The following is a 16,009-nucleotide window of genomic DNA, read 5'->3' as shown; positions in this document are numbered from 1 at the left end:
ACACGCGAGAGACGGGTGTAAGATGGCAGCCACGCAGGCGCATAAACTAGCAGCAGGGGGAGACTCCGCCTCTCGCCCTGAACCACGTGGTGATGCCGCTTAAAACCGCCATTGAAAAAAAGAACGGCGACCATATCACATGATGGAGACCTACCAATACCAAAGGAAAGCGCCAAAGTCCTTGTCACGTGGCCAAGACTCTGTATTGGCCACTGTCACATGATCAAGGACTCGAAAAGGGAGGTAAACGTTTCGACCCCACGTGACCAGAACGCAACGGCTACGCTCTTGCCACGTGACTAAAGCCCACCTCCTTATCTCTTTTCGTTGCTCCCTCCCTCCTGGGCTGGGCCTGCGTCAAGCGGCAACGCGGCGGCAGGGGGCGGGGCTCCAGCCGATCACGTGGCCCGCACCTCCCCGGCGCGCGCCCGCCCGCCCGCTCGCCCCCGGCCCCGGCTCCTCCTCCTCCTCGTCTCGCCATTGCAGTTGGACTCAGCAGCCCGGTGCGCACCGCGTGGCTTTTGGGGGGAGACCCCGGCGGGCTGTGGTAGGAGGGCGGCGGCGGCGGTTGCGGTCGGGGAAGGGAACGCCGACAAGGTAAGCGTCAATGTGGCGGCGGCTGGGCCCGCTCCCGCCTCTGCCCCTCCCCCCGCCAGTCCTCCCACTCAGCGCGGGCCCGGCTGAGGGGTCGCGGTGACAAGGCCTGAGGCGCCCCGCGCTCTTCTCCTACGCCCGGTTCTCTCGCCCCAGGGCCGGGCTCATTCCTCCCTCTCCAGTCTCGCTCCCGCGCTCGGCCGTTACTCTCCCCCATTGTGCCGAGGAAACAAAATGGCGGCGGCGGCGGCGAGGGCCCGGTGCGCGCGCATCCGCCCCCCCCCCCTTCGCGGCCCCTCGGCCGGCGGCGGCGCCTCGCACGGGGGGGTGCGCGCGCACCGGGCCCCCGGCCGCCGAGTCCCCCGGGCCCGGCTTTGTCTGTTGCTGCGTCCCGCGCGCACGCGCGCACGTGCCGGGAGCACACACCCCCCTTGGCCGGTAGAGTCCTGGCCGGCGCAGCAGGGTCGACCCCCTCCTCATTCCTTCTTAGTCTTTGTCCCTGTCCCGTCCCGGGTTCCAGGAGAGTCCCAGGTTCCCGAGGCGGGAAATGTCGCCGCCTTTGTCCTTACATGGCGTGGAGATGCGGACCTCCTCCTTGGGACCCTGTTCCCACGCTGATTGCAGAGGAGGCCTTTGTCGGTTGTATGGGGTTCTCCAATCTGTGATCAGCCAGGCCTGCCTCAGATCAGGACCCAAAATTGGCGTAGGGTTTAAGCTTTCCCTTTCATTAGTTTAGGTGTTTCATTGATGTTGAATTTTATCCAGATTGCTTAGGATTTGCATCCTCCCTCAAAATGGTAATGTGGTGCGATATTTGGGTACACTGAAACTTGCAAGATTGTGACCCAAACATGAGAATTTAAAACAGTTTTCTACCGTATTAAGTAGTTGAGTGACTGAGTTGAAGTTCTGCCACAGTTAATCCTGAGCCTGGATGAATTATCTGGGTTGTACAGTGATCAGCATGCTCTCCCCCAGTTCATTGTCTAGACTTGGGGAGCTAAACCATTTCTTAGTATTTCCAGAGTTGATTGATTGTTGCTTGGGATTCTGCTCAGGGGACGTGATGGATCAATAAGGGAGTACCAGTTTCCCTGATAAGCCTTTCTTTTCTGGACTCCGGTATTTCAGTGGTTTTGAATCTTTTTCTGATTGGTTAGGATGATCTCCTCTTTAAAGTGGGTGGCCTTTGGCATATTTGGGTTCCAGGGGAAACCCAAGGTGCCACTCAGAGTTGGGACTCAAATTGAGGGCTTCAGACTCTTTCACAGGTGTTTGTGGCTGGGAGTCTCCTTGGATTGCTCACCCTGCTGCCACTGTGCTTTGTGTGTGATGCTTTGTGTGTGGTCTCGTGGGATGTAGGTAACAGCAGCCACTCAGATTGTGAATGAAGTGTGGGAACCAGAAGCTCATTAACAGCTAGAAAAGGGAAATAAATAAATAAAAGGCCCCTGGGTACAGGCGTTACTATCCTTGTCCCTAGTCCTGCAGTCTTTGCCCCTGAGCTCTTGGTTGACCGTGTGAGTTGATCGTGGTCCCTGGGATTTGTGAATGGAATCTCTGCAGGCCCTGGTGTTTGGAGTTGATTGGAGGCTGGCAGTTACTGCCAGACGTGGCCTTGCCGGCTCCGAGTGTGGGTTCATCAGTTTCCCTACTCCTAGAGCTTGGACAAGTCTGGGAATCATACTCTTTTTGGAACACTGGTGGGTAATTGCAGTTTTTGTTTGTTTTTTCCCGATTGAACTTGGCTAGTGTCTATAGGCAAAAATTCTTTTCTTTAGCTGCTTCTAGTATATTTAAGAGGGCTTTTTTTTTTCTTTTCGAGGTCCGTAATGCCGGGAGTGAAGAATCTAAGGCTGTTTCTTAGTTTTTTTTTTTTAATTCTTCTTGTTAAAAAACTACATTGGCAAGAGCCGCTGTTAATACATTGATGTCACTTTCATGGTTGCTCTTTTTCATGTTCCCCTGCTTCACGTCTCCAGGTAGGAACAGGTGGAGTCCGTGATGAGGAAAGAGCTTTCTGTAAGTCTGTAAGCCTCTTCTCTTTGGGTAAACAGTAGGCAGCATCTTGTCTGTAGGCCTCAGCCTACAGAGGAAATGTTCCTCTGAAAAAAGGCTTTAGAAGTTTTCTTTGGGCTGGATCAGGTCCCTCTTATTTACCTCTCTCACCCTCCTTCCCAGTTTCTCCTGATTTCACCTTTCATGGCTCAGAGGAATAATTCCTTTCCCCAAGAAACTTGGGTTTATACCTCCTTGGACTTGCCCTCCTGTCAGTAAGTTGGTTAACTTTGTGCAGTTTTGAAGGATGTGTAAATCACACCATCTAACATTACATGCACGTATCTGCATGCCATTTTATCTGAATGTTGCTTTGATTGAACTTTCATGGGAATTACGATTTTCTAGGCTGTATATATTGGATGCTTTCTATCTTACCCAAGTCCTGGGGAAAAAAGGATTTGATTTCTGTTTTTAGTGAAGGGGTTTCAGGTTAAAGGCAGACATTGGTTTGACAAGAGTCTACATACAGTGAAGCAGGTTGGGGCCCTGAAGGGATGAGATTCCTTCAGATTCCAGCTGCAGCACTTGACGGTTTTGTCTGAAACCACTAGCTTCCCTCTCTGCTCTGTGTTTTAGGGTAAGTCAGTGCTGATTCTTTGTGGTGCTAGCATTGTTATCGAAATAATAGTGAGAGCATGGTGGACAGGTGTTTGTTACGGAGCCTTGTCAGTGTACTGACTTTTAAAAATTGTTCCTTGCCATTTTATGCTTTGTTGAATCCCTGTGAGATTTTTCCAAGGTTGCGCTTTATAGGTGATCCCATTATAAATTGTGATTGGAAGTTCAGAATGACTTTTAACATCTACTGTTTTCAGATGTCTTGGGAAAACGATGTCCTGTTGAAATTTAATTTTTTTTTCTCATTGAGTGCTTATGGAATGAAGAAAAATGTAGTCACAGAGCTGGACATGGGGCTCAATCCCATGAACCATGAGATTATGACCCCAGCCGAAATCCAGAGTGGGACGCTCAACCAACTGAGCCACCCAGGCGCCCATGTAGCCACTAGTTTTTAGCAGGAAGATGACTTTATTGTCCAAGGACCATTTTCTTGTGTGCTATATATGAACACTAAGGACCATTTAGTTACGAAGTAACTTTTATTAGAGTATGTACATTTGCTCCAAATTATTTTTATAATCTTGGGCAGTTAGTGAGAATTGGTGCTATGGACAACTTGGGATCCATTGTAATTTTCCTTGACATTCCAAACAGTCCTCTTTCTTCTTACTTTCATTAGGATTGTGGTTTGAGCTCAGTCTTACTGGGATAATTTTGCAGGCCACCTGCTTTGCTGCTGCTTCCTTTGGACTGCTTTTTTCCTCTTACCTGAATCTGTGTGTGTTTAAAGAATAAAATGTTGCGGGTTAGGTTTGCTTCTCAGTGGTACTTCTAGATTTTTTGCGGGTTAATAATCCTTGCTATGCATTCATAATTCAAGAAAACAGTCCAGATGTCAACAATGTGGAAATAACCAGCCCAGCCCCATGGCTCATAGTGGCGCTTAATAAACATTTGTCCTGTGGGTGACCTGTGCAGAGTCCTAGCAGGGGGGAGTAACAGCTGTCCAGTCAATGGAGGTCTGTGGGCTTCTCACATCCCACAGAGCAGGTGTGTGAACTGACGAGTGGAGGGAAGATGAACTGAGTCAATTTTGATGAAGTTACTTGAGTTTGTATTTAATTTAATGTAATTTATTTATTTAGAGCCTTTTTTTTTTCTTTTTTTAATCAGCTCTGTAAAAACTCTTTGGTGGGTTCTTAGAAAGTAAATAGGCAACTGCCAAATGACCCAGCAATTTCACCCTTGGGCATTTCTCCCAAAGAAAGGAACATTTATGTTTACATAAAAATCTATACACAAATGCTCATAGCAGCTTTATCCTTGATAGCCAAGAACTGGAAGCCACGTAGATGTCCTTCAGTAGGTGAATGGTTAAACCAAGATACGTCCATACCACGGAGTACTGCTTAGCGATCAAAAGAAGCAAGCTGTTGATAACACCTTGGATGAATCTTGAGGCAGTTACATTGCATGAAACAAGCCAGTGCTGAAAGGTTACATACTCTGGAATTCCATATACATAACATTCTTGGAGTGTCAGAACTGTAGGGATGGTGAATGGATTAGTGGTTGGTAGGGTTAGGCATATGAGGAGTGGTCGAAGGGTGAGTATGACCAATCAAGGGCAACAGGAGGGATCCTTGGGATGGCAGTGGTCTGTCTGTCTGTATCACCATGAGTGTTGTGGTTATGAATTGTACTGTAGTTTGCAAGATGTGGCCATTGTGGGAAACTGCTTTAAAGAGTACACGTGATCTCTGTTATTTCTTGTATACTGCATGTGAAGCTATAGTTATCTTGCAGTAGTTTTATTGAAAAGAGTGCCACCCTTACCCACCAAAATAATTCACATGTCTGTGGATTCACATCCTTTGAGAGACCATCTTTTTTTCTTTGTAACTGGGGAGGGGAAAAGAATGCTTTTGGGAGAAGGAAACATACTGCACGCTAAGTTAAGAAAAAAAAAAAATCCAGGGCTTCTCCATGGGGATATGTGGGAGGGTCACCCCTCCTGCCCCTGCCCCAACCAGGTGTGGAAGATTTCCTAAGCTTACTTCCTCTCCTGCTTGTTGCCTGAAGAGCATGTTGGGAAGAGGGTTTGGTAATTCCCACCTGGAGTCATGATAACACGCTTAACTGTTATGTCTTCTCACAGGCAGATTTTAAAACCTTTCTATCGGTTCATCCAAGAGTTGGTGAAATTCCTCCTTTAATATATTACATTTGTGGTTTTTCAGTTGATGAAGCATCTTCCCACAAAGTCACCTTTTATCCTTACTGTTTGCAGCTCTTGGGCATAGCTAGTGTTGCCATTTCCTTTTTGATAACAGCTCTGAACAGGTAGATAATTTACCGGAGGATCCCACAGCTGCGAGGTTGAGGAGCCCAGTTGGATGCAAACGTGGGGCTTCTGTCTCCCAAGACCCATGAATGCTCTACAGTACCAGTGAGCCTGGACTCCTGGGTCTCATGGGAGGCCAGTGGAGTTTCAGAAACATTTTGGAGAAAAATTTGTGTTTGTCAGCTTTATATTTAGTCAAGGAAAGTATCTTTTTTTCCCTTTCTTTTTGTTTCTGTTTATTTTGAGAGAGAGCGTGAGCGGGAGGTGTGGGGTGGGGGTGGGGGGGGCAGAGAGAGAATCCTAAGCAGGCTCTGCCCTCGATCTCACGAACTGCAAGATCATGACCTGAGCCGAAATCAAGAGTCAGATGCTCAACTGACTAAGCTACCCAGGCACCCAAAAAATATGTTTTTAATTAGCATACAACATCTCCTTTTTTTCATGAGAGAAAAGGACATTTTTTAAAAATTGAAACTATTTGTGGAAATCATTATCCCTGACTTTACACCTCCCTGTGGACCAGTAAAAAACACTGTTGCAGACAGAATTGGGAACCACTGCACCAGCGTTCGGATCTGTGTTGGATTTTCAAATTTCTCCGAGTGGCATCCATAACCAGGTTTTAGGTTGGCATCTTTTGGCTGGATTGCTTTGTTAAAATTATTTTTCACGTGTCCTTGATGATGTCAATCTGTAAAGGTTTGCAGAGTCCCTAAAGAGTAGCATGTGTATGTCATTTCACTTCATGCTCCAGGATAGGATAGCTCTGGAGATGGGGAAACCAGGAGCTGGGGTTTGGATCCTTTCAAAGCTTAATCCATTCAGTCTTTTAGATGAGCATCCGCTTCAGGACAATTCCCCGGAGTTGCTGGAATAGCTGTAGGATTTTGTGAAATAGATAGTTGGGGCTATCTATACCTGTTGCGGTGTTGCCACTGCACCTGTTCATTCATTTTACAGACTAAATTGGGCATGTGTCTTTTTCAGCAGCAAGTGCCGTGCGTCGAATTCTAATTAGCAAGAGGTCAGCACGTTGCAAGCCAAAGGTTTTGTGGTTTAAACTTCTGTAACTCTGCATGCTGTGAGTGGGCTGGATTTGAGAAGGAAAAAAACCCTGATCCCTTCGTGTTAGAACATCCCCAGCTACCCAGAGTTCATGTTTAAAATCCTGATTCTCCACTCCACCTGTTCCTCGCTTGGGTTTCTTTTCAGAGGAGCTGGGCTGGTAAAAAGCCAGGCTTCCTTGTGCCTTGCTGTTGAATCATAAAGGTGGTTGCAGGAGCAGCTTCTGTTTAAAGTTTGGTTGGCAGGGGCCAGTGGAGTGTTGGCTGTAGGCAAGCAGGTGGGTGTTGTGGACCTCTTGCCAACAGTGTTCTTTGCTAAAAATCTTGAAAAGGAGGTTTTTGTTCACCCAGAAGACCTCTCTGTCTGTTAAAGAGAGGGGTTCCCTGGTATTCAAGACTAGAGCGGCTAGCTTCTGAAAAGCTGGCTTGGATGACAGGTCTGGGTTCGCATAGAGACCAGGGAGGCCAGATTTGTTGGCCTGCAAAGGAACATTGTCTCCAGTTTTTCAGCATTTGTTTTCGTTCACATAATTAGTGCTCTTACCTTCTTTGTCCCCCTGGTTCAGGAGGCATCACCACCAAGGTCTGGTCTAAGGGAGGAGGGCCTGGGGGTGAGTGTTCCACAGATGGGCCAGGTGGGGTGCTCAGGGCCAGCCACACAGCCCAGTGAGTCTCTTCAGGGATTCATTCTGGGGCCTGCCTCTTGGAGCAGAGGAAGATTAAGAGATGAAGCCGCTTGCGACAGAGGCACACCCACGTTCTTAGTTTTAACAGTGAAGGCAGCGGATGGAGACCTACCTGCGGGACAGTCGATGAAAGCGGGTGCATTTGGGGGCGTACGCCTGTCCTTGAGGTACTTTTGACGGGCTGGGTTTTTTCGTTTGTTTTTTTCTGTTTTTTGTCACAACATCTTTTTACCCAGGGGTACAAGAATGATTTTTCTACTCCCAGTGTCTATCAGGTGGCATTTGTTCTTACAGCGATTCCCTACATCCACTGTGGAAAATCACCATTTTCCGAGTAGGAAGTTGGGATATACACCTCTGCACTGGTGGCAAAGTAGGGTTTGGTTTTGTTGTTTTTTTTTTAAGTATCGTTACGGACTCAAGCTTTTCCATGCATTTAATGTGCTGAATCAATTTAGGGGTTTTTTTTGTTGTTTTTAGTTTTGTTTTTTGTTTTTGTTTTTGTTTTTTAATTTTTTTGAACGTTTATTTATTTTTGAGAGAGAGAGGGAGACACAGAATCCGAGGCAGGCTTCAGGATCTGAGCTGTCAGCACAGAGCCCGAACTCACGAACTGCGAGATCATGACCTGAGCCAAAGTCGGATGCTTAACCAACTGAGCCATCCAGGCGCCCCTTAGATTGTTTATTTTTAATATCTCATGAAAATTCTCAAACATATACCGAAGGTGACATGGTTTTACAGTGAACAGCCACCTGTATATAAAGCTCAGGTTCTGCCGTTGACGTTTGACTATACTTTTGTTTCACACATCTCTTCCTTTGTTCTGGTCATCCTTCAGCCCACATTTATTTATGCATTTATCGAGTTTCTTTGATGTCCAATCCACTTTACTTTTATGATGCATTTCAAAGTAGCAAAAAATTACAGTCCTCCATCTGAATATTAACTAGAGTCCAGTATTTATTTACAGCCCCCTTTTTTTTCTTTTGAAGTAACGTACACGTCTTGAGACTACCATTCAAGTAGTTTTGACCACTGAATATACTAACTCCTACCAAGATAGACCGTGATCATCACCCCGAAAGCGCCCATCCCAGGTGTGCCTGCCACCATCTGCCTAATGCAGCTGCTGAATAGTTTTGCCTGTTCTAGAACTTCGTGCAGGTGGAAGCATTTTATGTTTGTTTTGTTTTTTGTAATCCATTGCCCCAGATGTGGCCAGTGGGAGCCTTCACAAGTCAGCTCCTTGTTCTTTGGATGACCTGCATTAGTGTCTGAGTGCCTCTTTGCTTTCTGACGCTGCAAATGACCCCGGCTCACGCAGTTTCTGTGTTAGGTGCAGGCCAACCATTTCTCTGGGGAGCTCTTTTTAGTAAGGTAGACACTGTCGGTCCTACAAAACCCTAAATAAAAGGGTCACAGCCACCTGAAACCATGGTTTAAGTTGTTACTTTTTAAGTTTCTGCATTTGATGTTTTTGTGATGGAGGAGGAGTGTACCGTGAAGAGATAGTCTGTGTGGAGTGAAGCCTCGGCTCCTGGCACCTGGCTGGGCTTGGAAGGAAGGCGATTCTTTACCTTGCATCGCCCACTGGGCCCAGAGGGGCAAGGCATTTGTCTGCCATGCCTGTCACAATTCTAGCGTGGAGGTGCACACTGAGTACTTGTTGAGTAAATAAATCAGGTTTTAAACCTACCAGCCGTCATTGTGAGGTCAATGAGGTTCCAGCATAGGTATGGCCAGGAGTGGGGGCCGTTCGACATGGCCATTTTGCCATCAGGCTGTGAGCTCTCTAATGGTCTGCTTCTCGGTTTAGAACTGAGTTTCTGGGAGCGCCTGGGTGGCTCAGTTGGTTAAGTGTTTGACTTTGGCTCAGGTCACGATCTCGAGGTTCCTGAGTTCAGGCCCTGTGTCGGGTTCTGTGCCAACAGCTCAGAGCCGGGAACCTGCTTCTGATTCTGATTCCGATTCTCTCTCTGCCCCTCCCCTGCTCATGCTCTCTTTCTCTCTCTCTCAGAAATCAATAACGGTGCCTGGGTGGCTTAGTCGGTTAAGCATCCGACTTCAGCTCAGGTCATGATCTCGCAGTTTGTGGGGTTGAGCCCCACGTCGGGCTCTGTGCTGACAGCTCAGAGCCTGGAGCCTGCTTTAGATTCTGTGTCTCCCTCTCTCTCTCTGCCCCTCCCCTGCTCATGCTCTGTCTCTCTCCCTCTCTCTCTCTCTCTCTCTCTCTCTCAAAAATAAAAAATTTTTTTAAACCAATAAATAAGAAAAAAATTAAAAAGAACTAGGTTTCTAGAGCTTTGGTTGAATTTTTGTGTTAAAAAAATTTTTTTTTTAATGTTTATTTTTGAGAGAGAGAGAGAGAGTGGGAGCGAGGGAGGGGCAGAGAGAAAGAGGAAGAGACAGAATCTGAAGCAGGCTCCAGGCTCTGAGCTGTCAGCACAGCCCGACGTGGGGCTCGAACTCACTGAGCCATGAGATCATGACCTGAGCTGAAGTAGGACGCTCAGCTGACTGAGCCACCCAGGCGCTCCGGTTGAATTTTTAGATGACCTTCCATGGCTGTACTTTTGTGGGAGGACTTAAGTACATTCTGCAGTTAAAGAAAACTGTTATGGAAGTTTTCAGACCTCATAGGTGAATGAATCCAGGCATACCCATCCCCCAGCTTCGACAGCTATTAGCATTTTGCCGTCTTGTTTTATTTTTCTCCCCATCACCACTGTCTGCCTTACTGGAGTATTTTAGGGCGAATATCAGGCATGTACTTTCAACCATCAATTTGTCTTAAATATGTATCTAACATTAGTAAAGCATTCTTTTTGAGCACGACCTTGATACCATTTGTTCCTCACTGAACGAATGATAATTCCTTCATGTAGGATGCACTTCCGACTGTATGTCACTCATCACTTAGCCCCACAGCAGCCTGGCAAACAGAGATCCTGTTGGTAGAGAAAGTTGGTGCCATTTTGAAGGGTCCATGGCGTTTGTGCTGCATGTTTTCTGTAGGTTGACTTGTTGCATGTTTACCGCCCTTCGGAGGTGCAGGGGCCGCATCCAGGTCCAGGGGAAACTTCAGGGCCTTGCGGCTAGTGGCTGGGCGGGCAGGGTTTTAAGTCCAGGTCTGTGTGGGAGCTCCCACTTGGTGGTGACTGAGTGATTTACCAAGGGCATCGTGGAAACTGGCCTCCACTCCTCCCCTGCCCCCCAAAGAAGCCCTTGACCCCCACTTGTCCTCTTGCATAGCTCTCATTCCACCCTTCGATTTTATAGTTCCACTTTGAAACCACAAATTTGCAATTAGATCGTTAGGTAGTCCTGAAGTGTTGTGGGAAATTCTTGTTTTGGCCAGTCATGTCCAAGTTTATCCTTGAAGCGTGTGCCTTTCCACAAGGTGGAGACTGCTGCCCTGGCTGGTAACTGGCTTCGATTGAAGGGGCTGGCTGTTTTGTGGTTGGATGGGATGGGTGGATTCATCTGTTGTGTATCATTGTGATGGATTTTCTGTGTTGTTCACTCACTTGGAAGATGTCAGTGTGGACCAGACTGTTTGCACAGAGTAGGAATGAGTAGGTTGTCGTCAGCATGTTATTTAGAGACCCAAATGGTAATTACAGCTACGCCTGTTCTAAAGACTCCTGTTGTGCACTTGAGTTCTCTTGGTCTCTTCAAAATTTAACCCACGGAGGGGGGCACATGGTGCAGTGGTCACATCCACCTGATGTTTCAGAAGGTTCTTGCCTTTCTGGTTGACAGACACCTTTTGGGGCTCTTAGTCCCCTGCTTTCCTTCCATTTCTTCATGACCCTCAAAGACCAGAGCTCCTTCCCTCTCTTTTCCTTCTCCAAACACCAGGATTTTGCTGAGTATGTGTATTGTTACCATTTATTGGAGGCGTGTTAAGCTTTTATTTTTTATATTTGTGAAAAGTGACATACTTTAGGGGTGCCTGGGTGGCTCAGTCAGGTGAGCATCTGACTCTTGATTTTGGTTCAGGTCATGATCTTGCGGTTTGCGGGATCGAGTCCTATGGTGGGCTCCTCGCCGACAGCATGTAGCCAGCTTGGGATTCCCTCTCTGTTTGCCCCCCCATCCCGCTCATGATCTCGCTCTTTTTAATATTTTTGTAATACTTATTTTTCGAGAGAGGAGAGTGTGCTGCCCGCAAGCCAGGGAGAGACAGAGGGAGAGGGAGACCGAGGATCTGAAGCGGGCTCCATGCTGACACCAGAGAGCCTGTTGTGGGGCTCGAACCCATGAACTCTGCAATATCATGACCCGAGCCAAAATCGGGTGCTTAACTGACTGCTCCCCCCCTTTCAAAATAAATAAACGTTTAAAAAAAATCGGGCAGGGGCGCCTGGGTGGCTCAGTCGGTTAAGCGGCCGACTTCAGCTCAGGTCACGATCTTGCGGTCCGTGAGTTCGAGCCCCGTGTCGGGCTCTGGGCTGACGGCTCAGAGCCTGGAGCCTGCTTCCGATTCTGTGTCTCCCTCTCTCTCTGCCCCTCCCCCGTTCATGCTCTGTCTCTCTCTGTCTCAAAAATAAATAAAACGTTAAAAAAAATCGGGCATACTGGGGCACCTAGATGGCTCAGTTGGTTAAGTGTCTGAGTACAGCTCGGATTGGGTCATGATCTTGCAGTTTGTGGATTTGAGCCCCGCAGTGGGCTCTCTGCTGTCAGCAAGGAGCCAGGTTTGGATCCTCAGTCCCCCATCTCTCTGCCCACCACCCCCACCCCCACCCCCGCTTGTGCACGTGTGCTCCCTTTCTCTCTCTTTCAAAATAAATAAATGAACTTTGACAAAATCTAGCATACTTTACATTAAAAAATAAAAGTAAAAGATGAAAGAAGATGAAATAGAAATCCTCTAGATGTGGGTGGAGTTGGATTCTGAAACCAGCTGTTTTCATTTTTAGGGAATTTTATAATTAGTTTGTGCCTCGGCTTACCAGCGGTTACCTGGAAATAAGGATGTGTCCTGCTGTGTTAACAGGGCCCCTCACGTGGCAGCACCACTGTCTTTCATCCTACTCAGTATCTGACTGCTACAATTCATCCGTGTATGAAATACTTGAAACTAAAATGATTTTCTGATCTTATAGATAGTTGAAGTATTGATAACACCAAGGAAATCTGTCACAGTTTGAAAAGATAAGCAAACATTTGATTTCCAGACACTACAGAAAAAAGAAGTAAAAATGGTAAGTTTTTAAAAATTGTAAATGTTATTTCTGTATTCATATTCGAAGATGTAGCATTTCCCTAAAGCATTTGATTCTCCTATTTTTTCATTAGCTTTTTTGAATTATAAAATACTGTTGCACAGTGTAAGAATTCACACACATACGTACATGTATATACGTATATACATAAATGCCTGAAGTGCCCCCTTCCTCTCAGCTGCCTCGAGAATGAACAGCCGTTTTCATTCAGTTGTCCTGCTCCCCACACCTTCAGGAGCGTTTACTTGCACACAAATGACGAAGCTTGATTCTGCGTTGGGCGGCTTGGAAGAGGAGTGGACGCTTGTGTGGTCTCTGCATTGTTTTTAACTGAGTTTCCACATTTCCAGCGTCCAATGCGAATTTTTGTGAATGATGATCGCCACGTGATGGCAAAGCATTCTTCTGTTTATCCAACCCAAGAGGAACTGGAGGCCGTCCAGAACATGGTGTCCCACACAGAGAGGGCTCTCAAAGCTGTGTCTGACTGGATAGATGAGCAAGAGAAAGGAAGCGGTGAGCACGCCGAGTCTGAGAACGTGGATGTGCCCCCAGAGGACGAGACCAAAGAAGGGGCTGGGTAAGTTTGACGTTTTGGGGCGGTGGGGGATCTTTCGTAGAGAGACTGGCCAGCGTAGGGGTGAATGTCTCCTTTTCTAAGAAACTCCAGCCTTTCCGTGGCCTCTGGGTTCTGACTATGCTGAATCCCTCACTGAGCATCCTTCGGTCTGTCCCTCAGGGAGCAGAAAACGGAGCACATGACCAGAACCCTGCGGGGCGTGATGCGTGTTGGCCTCGTGGCAAAGGGCCTGCTGCTCAAGGGGGACTTGGATTTGGAGCTGGTGCTGCTATGTAAGGAGAAGCCCACGACTGCCCTCCTGGACAAGGTGGCCGACAACCTGGCCATCCAGCTCGCTGTGAGTGTGACCGTCTCCACTGGGTGGGGTCAGACTGCGCATGTTGAGGGTGCAGGGCAGGGGAAGAGCGGCCCGTTCGTGCTGTGCACCAAGAGATGGCTCCAGACCCACACTTGCACGCGTGGGTGGATGCCACAGAACTCTTAAGGCTCTACGGACAGTGCCTGGCTGCATGTGATAGGCCCCGAGCTCTTTCATCTGGGAAAGACTCCGTGTCTGCTGTGCTCCGGGCTGCACTGGGCTGGAACTTTACATCCGGAGCCAATTGAGTCGATGGGTGTCGATGGTTGAATAGAAGGTGCAATTATTAACTCTTCCCCACTGATCCAAAACTGGGCACAAGAACTTTTTAAAAACAAACTTTTTGGGGGCACCTAGGTGGCTCGGTCCATTAAGCCTCTGACTTTTGATCTCACCTCAGGTCTTGATCTCAGCTCAGAGTGATGAGTTCAAGCCCCACATTGGGCTCCACGCTGGGTGTGGAGCCTACTTAAAACATAAAACCAGCTTCTTCATCTTGTTACAGAAGTGTTGCATAAATAATTGCTTCTGACATTTCTGGAACATTTACTACACCAGAGCCTAGGCCACATGTGCTGTTTATGTTATTTCTTCGTCCTCGTAACAACACTTTGAAACAGGACTTTATCATCTGAGTATATTAGAAGATGTGACTGGGATGCAGGGAGCTGAGTAGTTGACCTCAGCATCCCTGGTTGGTGAGTTCTGGGGCTTTAGAACCTCCATGTGCCGCCACCCTATGCTGCCCCCCTGGGACACATTCACCCCACTTAGCAACAGGATAAGCAAAAGAAGCAAGTGAAAAAACTAAGAAATCTCATTCCTTGAGGAAACACCCTGTTCATTTTCATATGTAAACATGCATTTTCTTTGCCTGTGACTGATAATTTGGGATTTCGGATGGTGGTCAGAATTGAAAAGTAGAGCTAGTGCAGTACAGCAGACACTTCTGGAAGGCTGTTTCAGGGAAATGAAGCCCGAAACTTTTCTGTTCCAGTGGTAATTCTTAAGTTAATTTTAACTCGCGTCTGTAAAAAGCGTACTCATTGATGAAAATTACATTGTTGTGAATGTTTCTAAAAGAAAGACGCCTTTTGTAAAAAGCCAATCTTTAAAGAAAGGTACAAACAAAGTGTATTTTTACTGACTGAGATTAGTGTTTTCTGACTGGGGCAGTTTGGTCCCCACAGAGGACCTTTAGCGAGCTGGAGACCATTTGGGTTGTCCCAGCAGTGGGGCGTGGGGTGCTGCTGGCGTCTGCCGGGTGGAGGAGGCTGGAGACGTCTGCCCAAATGGCCTGCAGTGCAGAGGATGGCCCCACAGCCCAGAATGCTCTGGCCCAGAACGTCCGTAGTGCTGAGGTGGAGAAACCCCATTTTAGGCTTTCCAGAGTGCATCTGTCCTCCTCCTTTATGTTTTCCCTAACAGAAATCATAGAAGTTTGAATTCTCTTCATCAGGGCTCATAAACTAGTACAAAGGAGAAAGTGGAAGCCAGGGTGTTGTCATACCCTTTTGTAGATACGTGCATTTGCAGCAAATATATGCTTTTTTTCTTAACGCATAATGTGACACAAATTCTCTTACTACACAGTTTTTTTTCCCACACTGATGGCTGCTCATCTCAGTATGGAAATACGGGTGGTGGATGCCCGCTCTGCTGGGTGTTGTGCTTTCCGTGTGGTGTCCGTGTAAGCCTCCTGCGGCCTCCTGGTGTGGGTCGTGTCACTAAGTCCATGTTAGAAATTAGACACCAGCATCTTAATGAGATTAAGTGATGTGCCCAAAGTTACACAACTAGCCAGCGACAAAGTAAAGATTCGTACCCTTGGTCTCCTTGGCCCAGAACCTAAAGCTTTGTTTTGCAAAGCTCCCCGTGAAAGTTTCTCTGCGTAGAGACCTCCACTCTGGAGTACACAGAAAGTGGCTAAAGACCCAGTCAGTAAGAGGGAGGTCCTGATACCCTAGATGAAGGCACTGCTCTCATGTCACACCCCAAGAAGTTGACATGTGTGCTGTGGTAACCAGCAGAGACAGATACAGCTGTTGATTGCCAGCCTTGAGGAAGAAGTATGTTTTGAAAGTTGCATTTTCTTTTGTAGGCTGTTACAGAAGACAAGTACGAAATACTCCAGTCTGTCGATGATGCTGCGATTGTGATAAAAAACACAAAAGAGCCTCCATTGTCCCTGACCATCCACCTGACCTCCCCTGTTGTCAGAGAAGAAATGGAGAAAGTATTAGCCGGAGGTAGGGAGGCTGAGAAAGGCCAGCAGGACTTTGGAAACTTGGTGTTCCCTCGCCAGCCAAATGTGCTATTCAGTTTTAGACTGCTTTGATAAAAGGATATCGGTGTAGCTTTGACCACCTTTACTCTGAGGTCACACCTCCCGTTCAGTTTCAGTGCTTGGGAGTTTGACAAAACGGTTGCACTAAAAGTGAGTAGCACTTTTCATAGAGGATTGCACCATTTTTATCTTAATCCTTCAATGTTCTCATCAGTGTTAAACTTGGTTTTTCTGTCGAGC

General features: G+C 47.3%; 1 protein-coding gene across 4 annotated transcripts in view; it reads left to right on the top strand.

Annotated features, from left to right (window-relative positions):
- The first annotated feature begins 406 nt into the window (after nucleotides 1-406).
- The window catches only part of ILF3 (interleukin enhancer binding factor 3), a 28,234-nt gene continuing 12,631 nt past the window's right edge, over nucleotides 407-16,009 (top strand). For all 4 annotated transcript variants that reach the window (XM_027050404.2, XM_027050403.2, XM_027050406.2 and 1 more), the window contains exons 1-5: nucleotides 407-597; nucleotides 12,425-12,523; nucleotides 12,895-13,124; nucleotides 13,284-13,461; nucleotides 15,584-15,731. In XM_027050404.2, the coding sequence (XP_026906205.1) occupies nucleotides 12,521-12,523; nucleotides 12,895-13,124; nucleotides 13,284-13,461; nucleotides 15,584-15,731 (559 nt within the window). In that variant the 5' untranslated portion in view covers nucleotides 407-597; nucleotides 12,425-12,520. The remainder of the gene's footprint in view (nucleotides 598-12,424; nucleotides 12,524-12,894; nucleotides 13,125-13,283; nucleotides 13,462-15,583; nucleotides 15,732-16,009) is intronic.

Source organism: Acinonyx jubatus, chromosome A2 (assembly GCF_027475565.1).
Source record: "Acinonyx jubatus isolate Ajub_Pintada_27869175 chromosome A2, VMU_Ajub_asm_v1.0, whole genome shotgun sequence".
Classification (NCBI taxonomy): domain Eukaryota; kingdom Metazoa; phylum Chordata; class Mammalia; order Carnivora; family Felidae; genus Acinonyx; species Acinonyx jubatus.
This window is presented reverse-complemented; position numbering and strand designations above follow the sequence as displayed.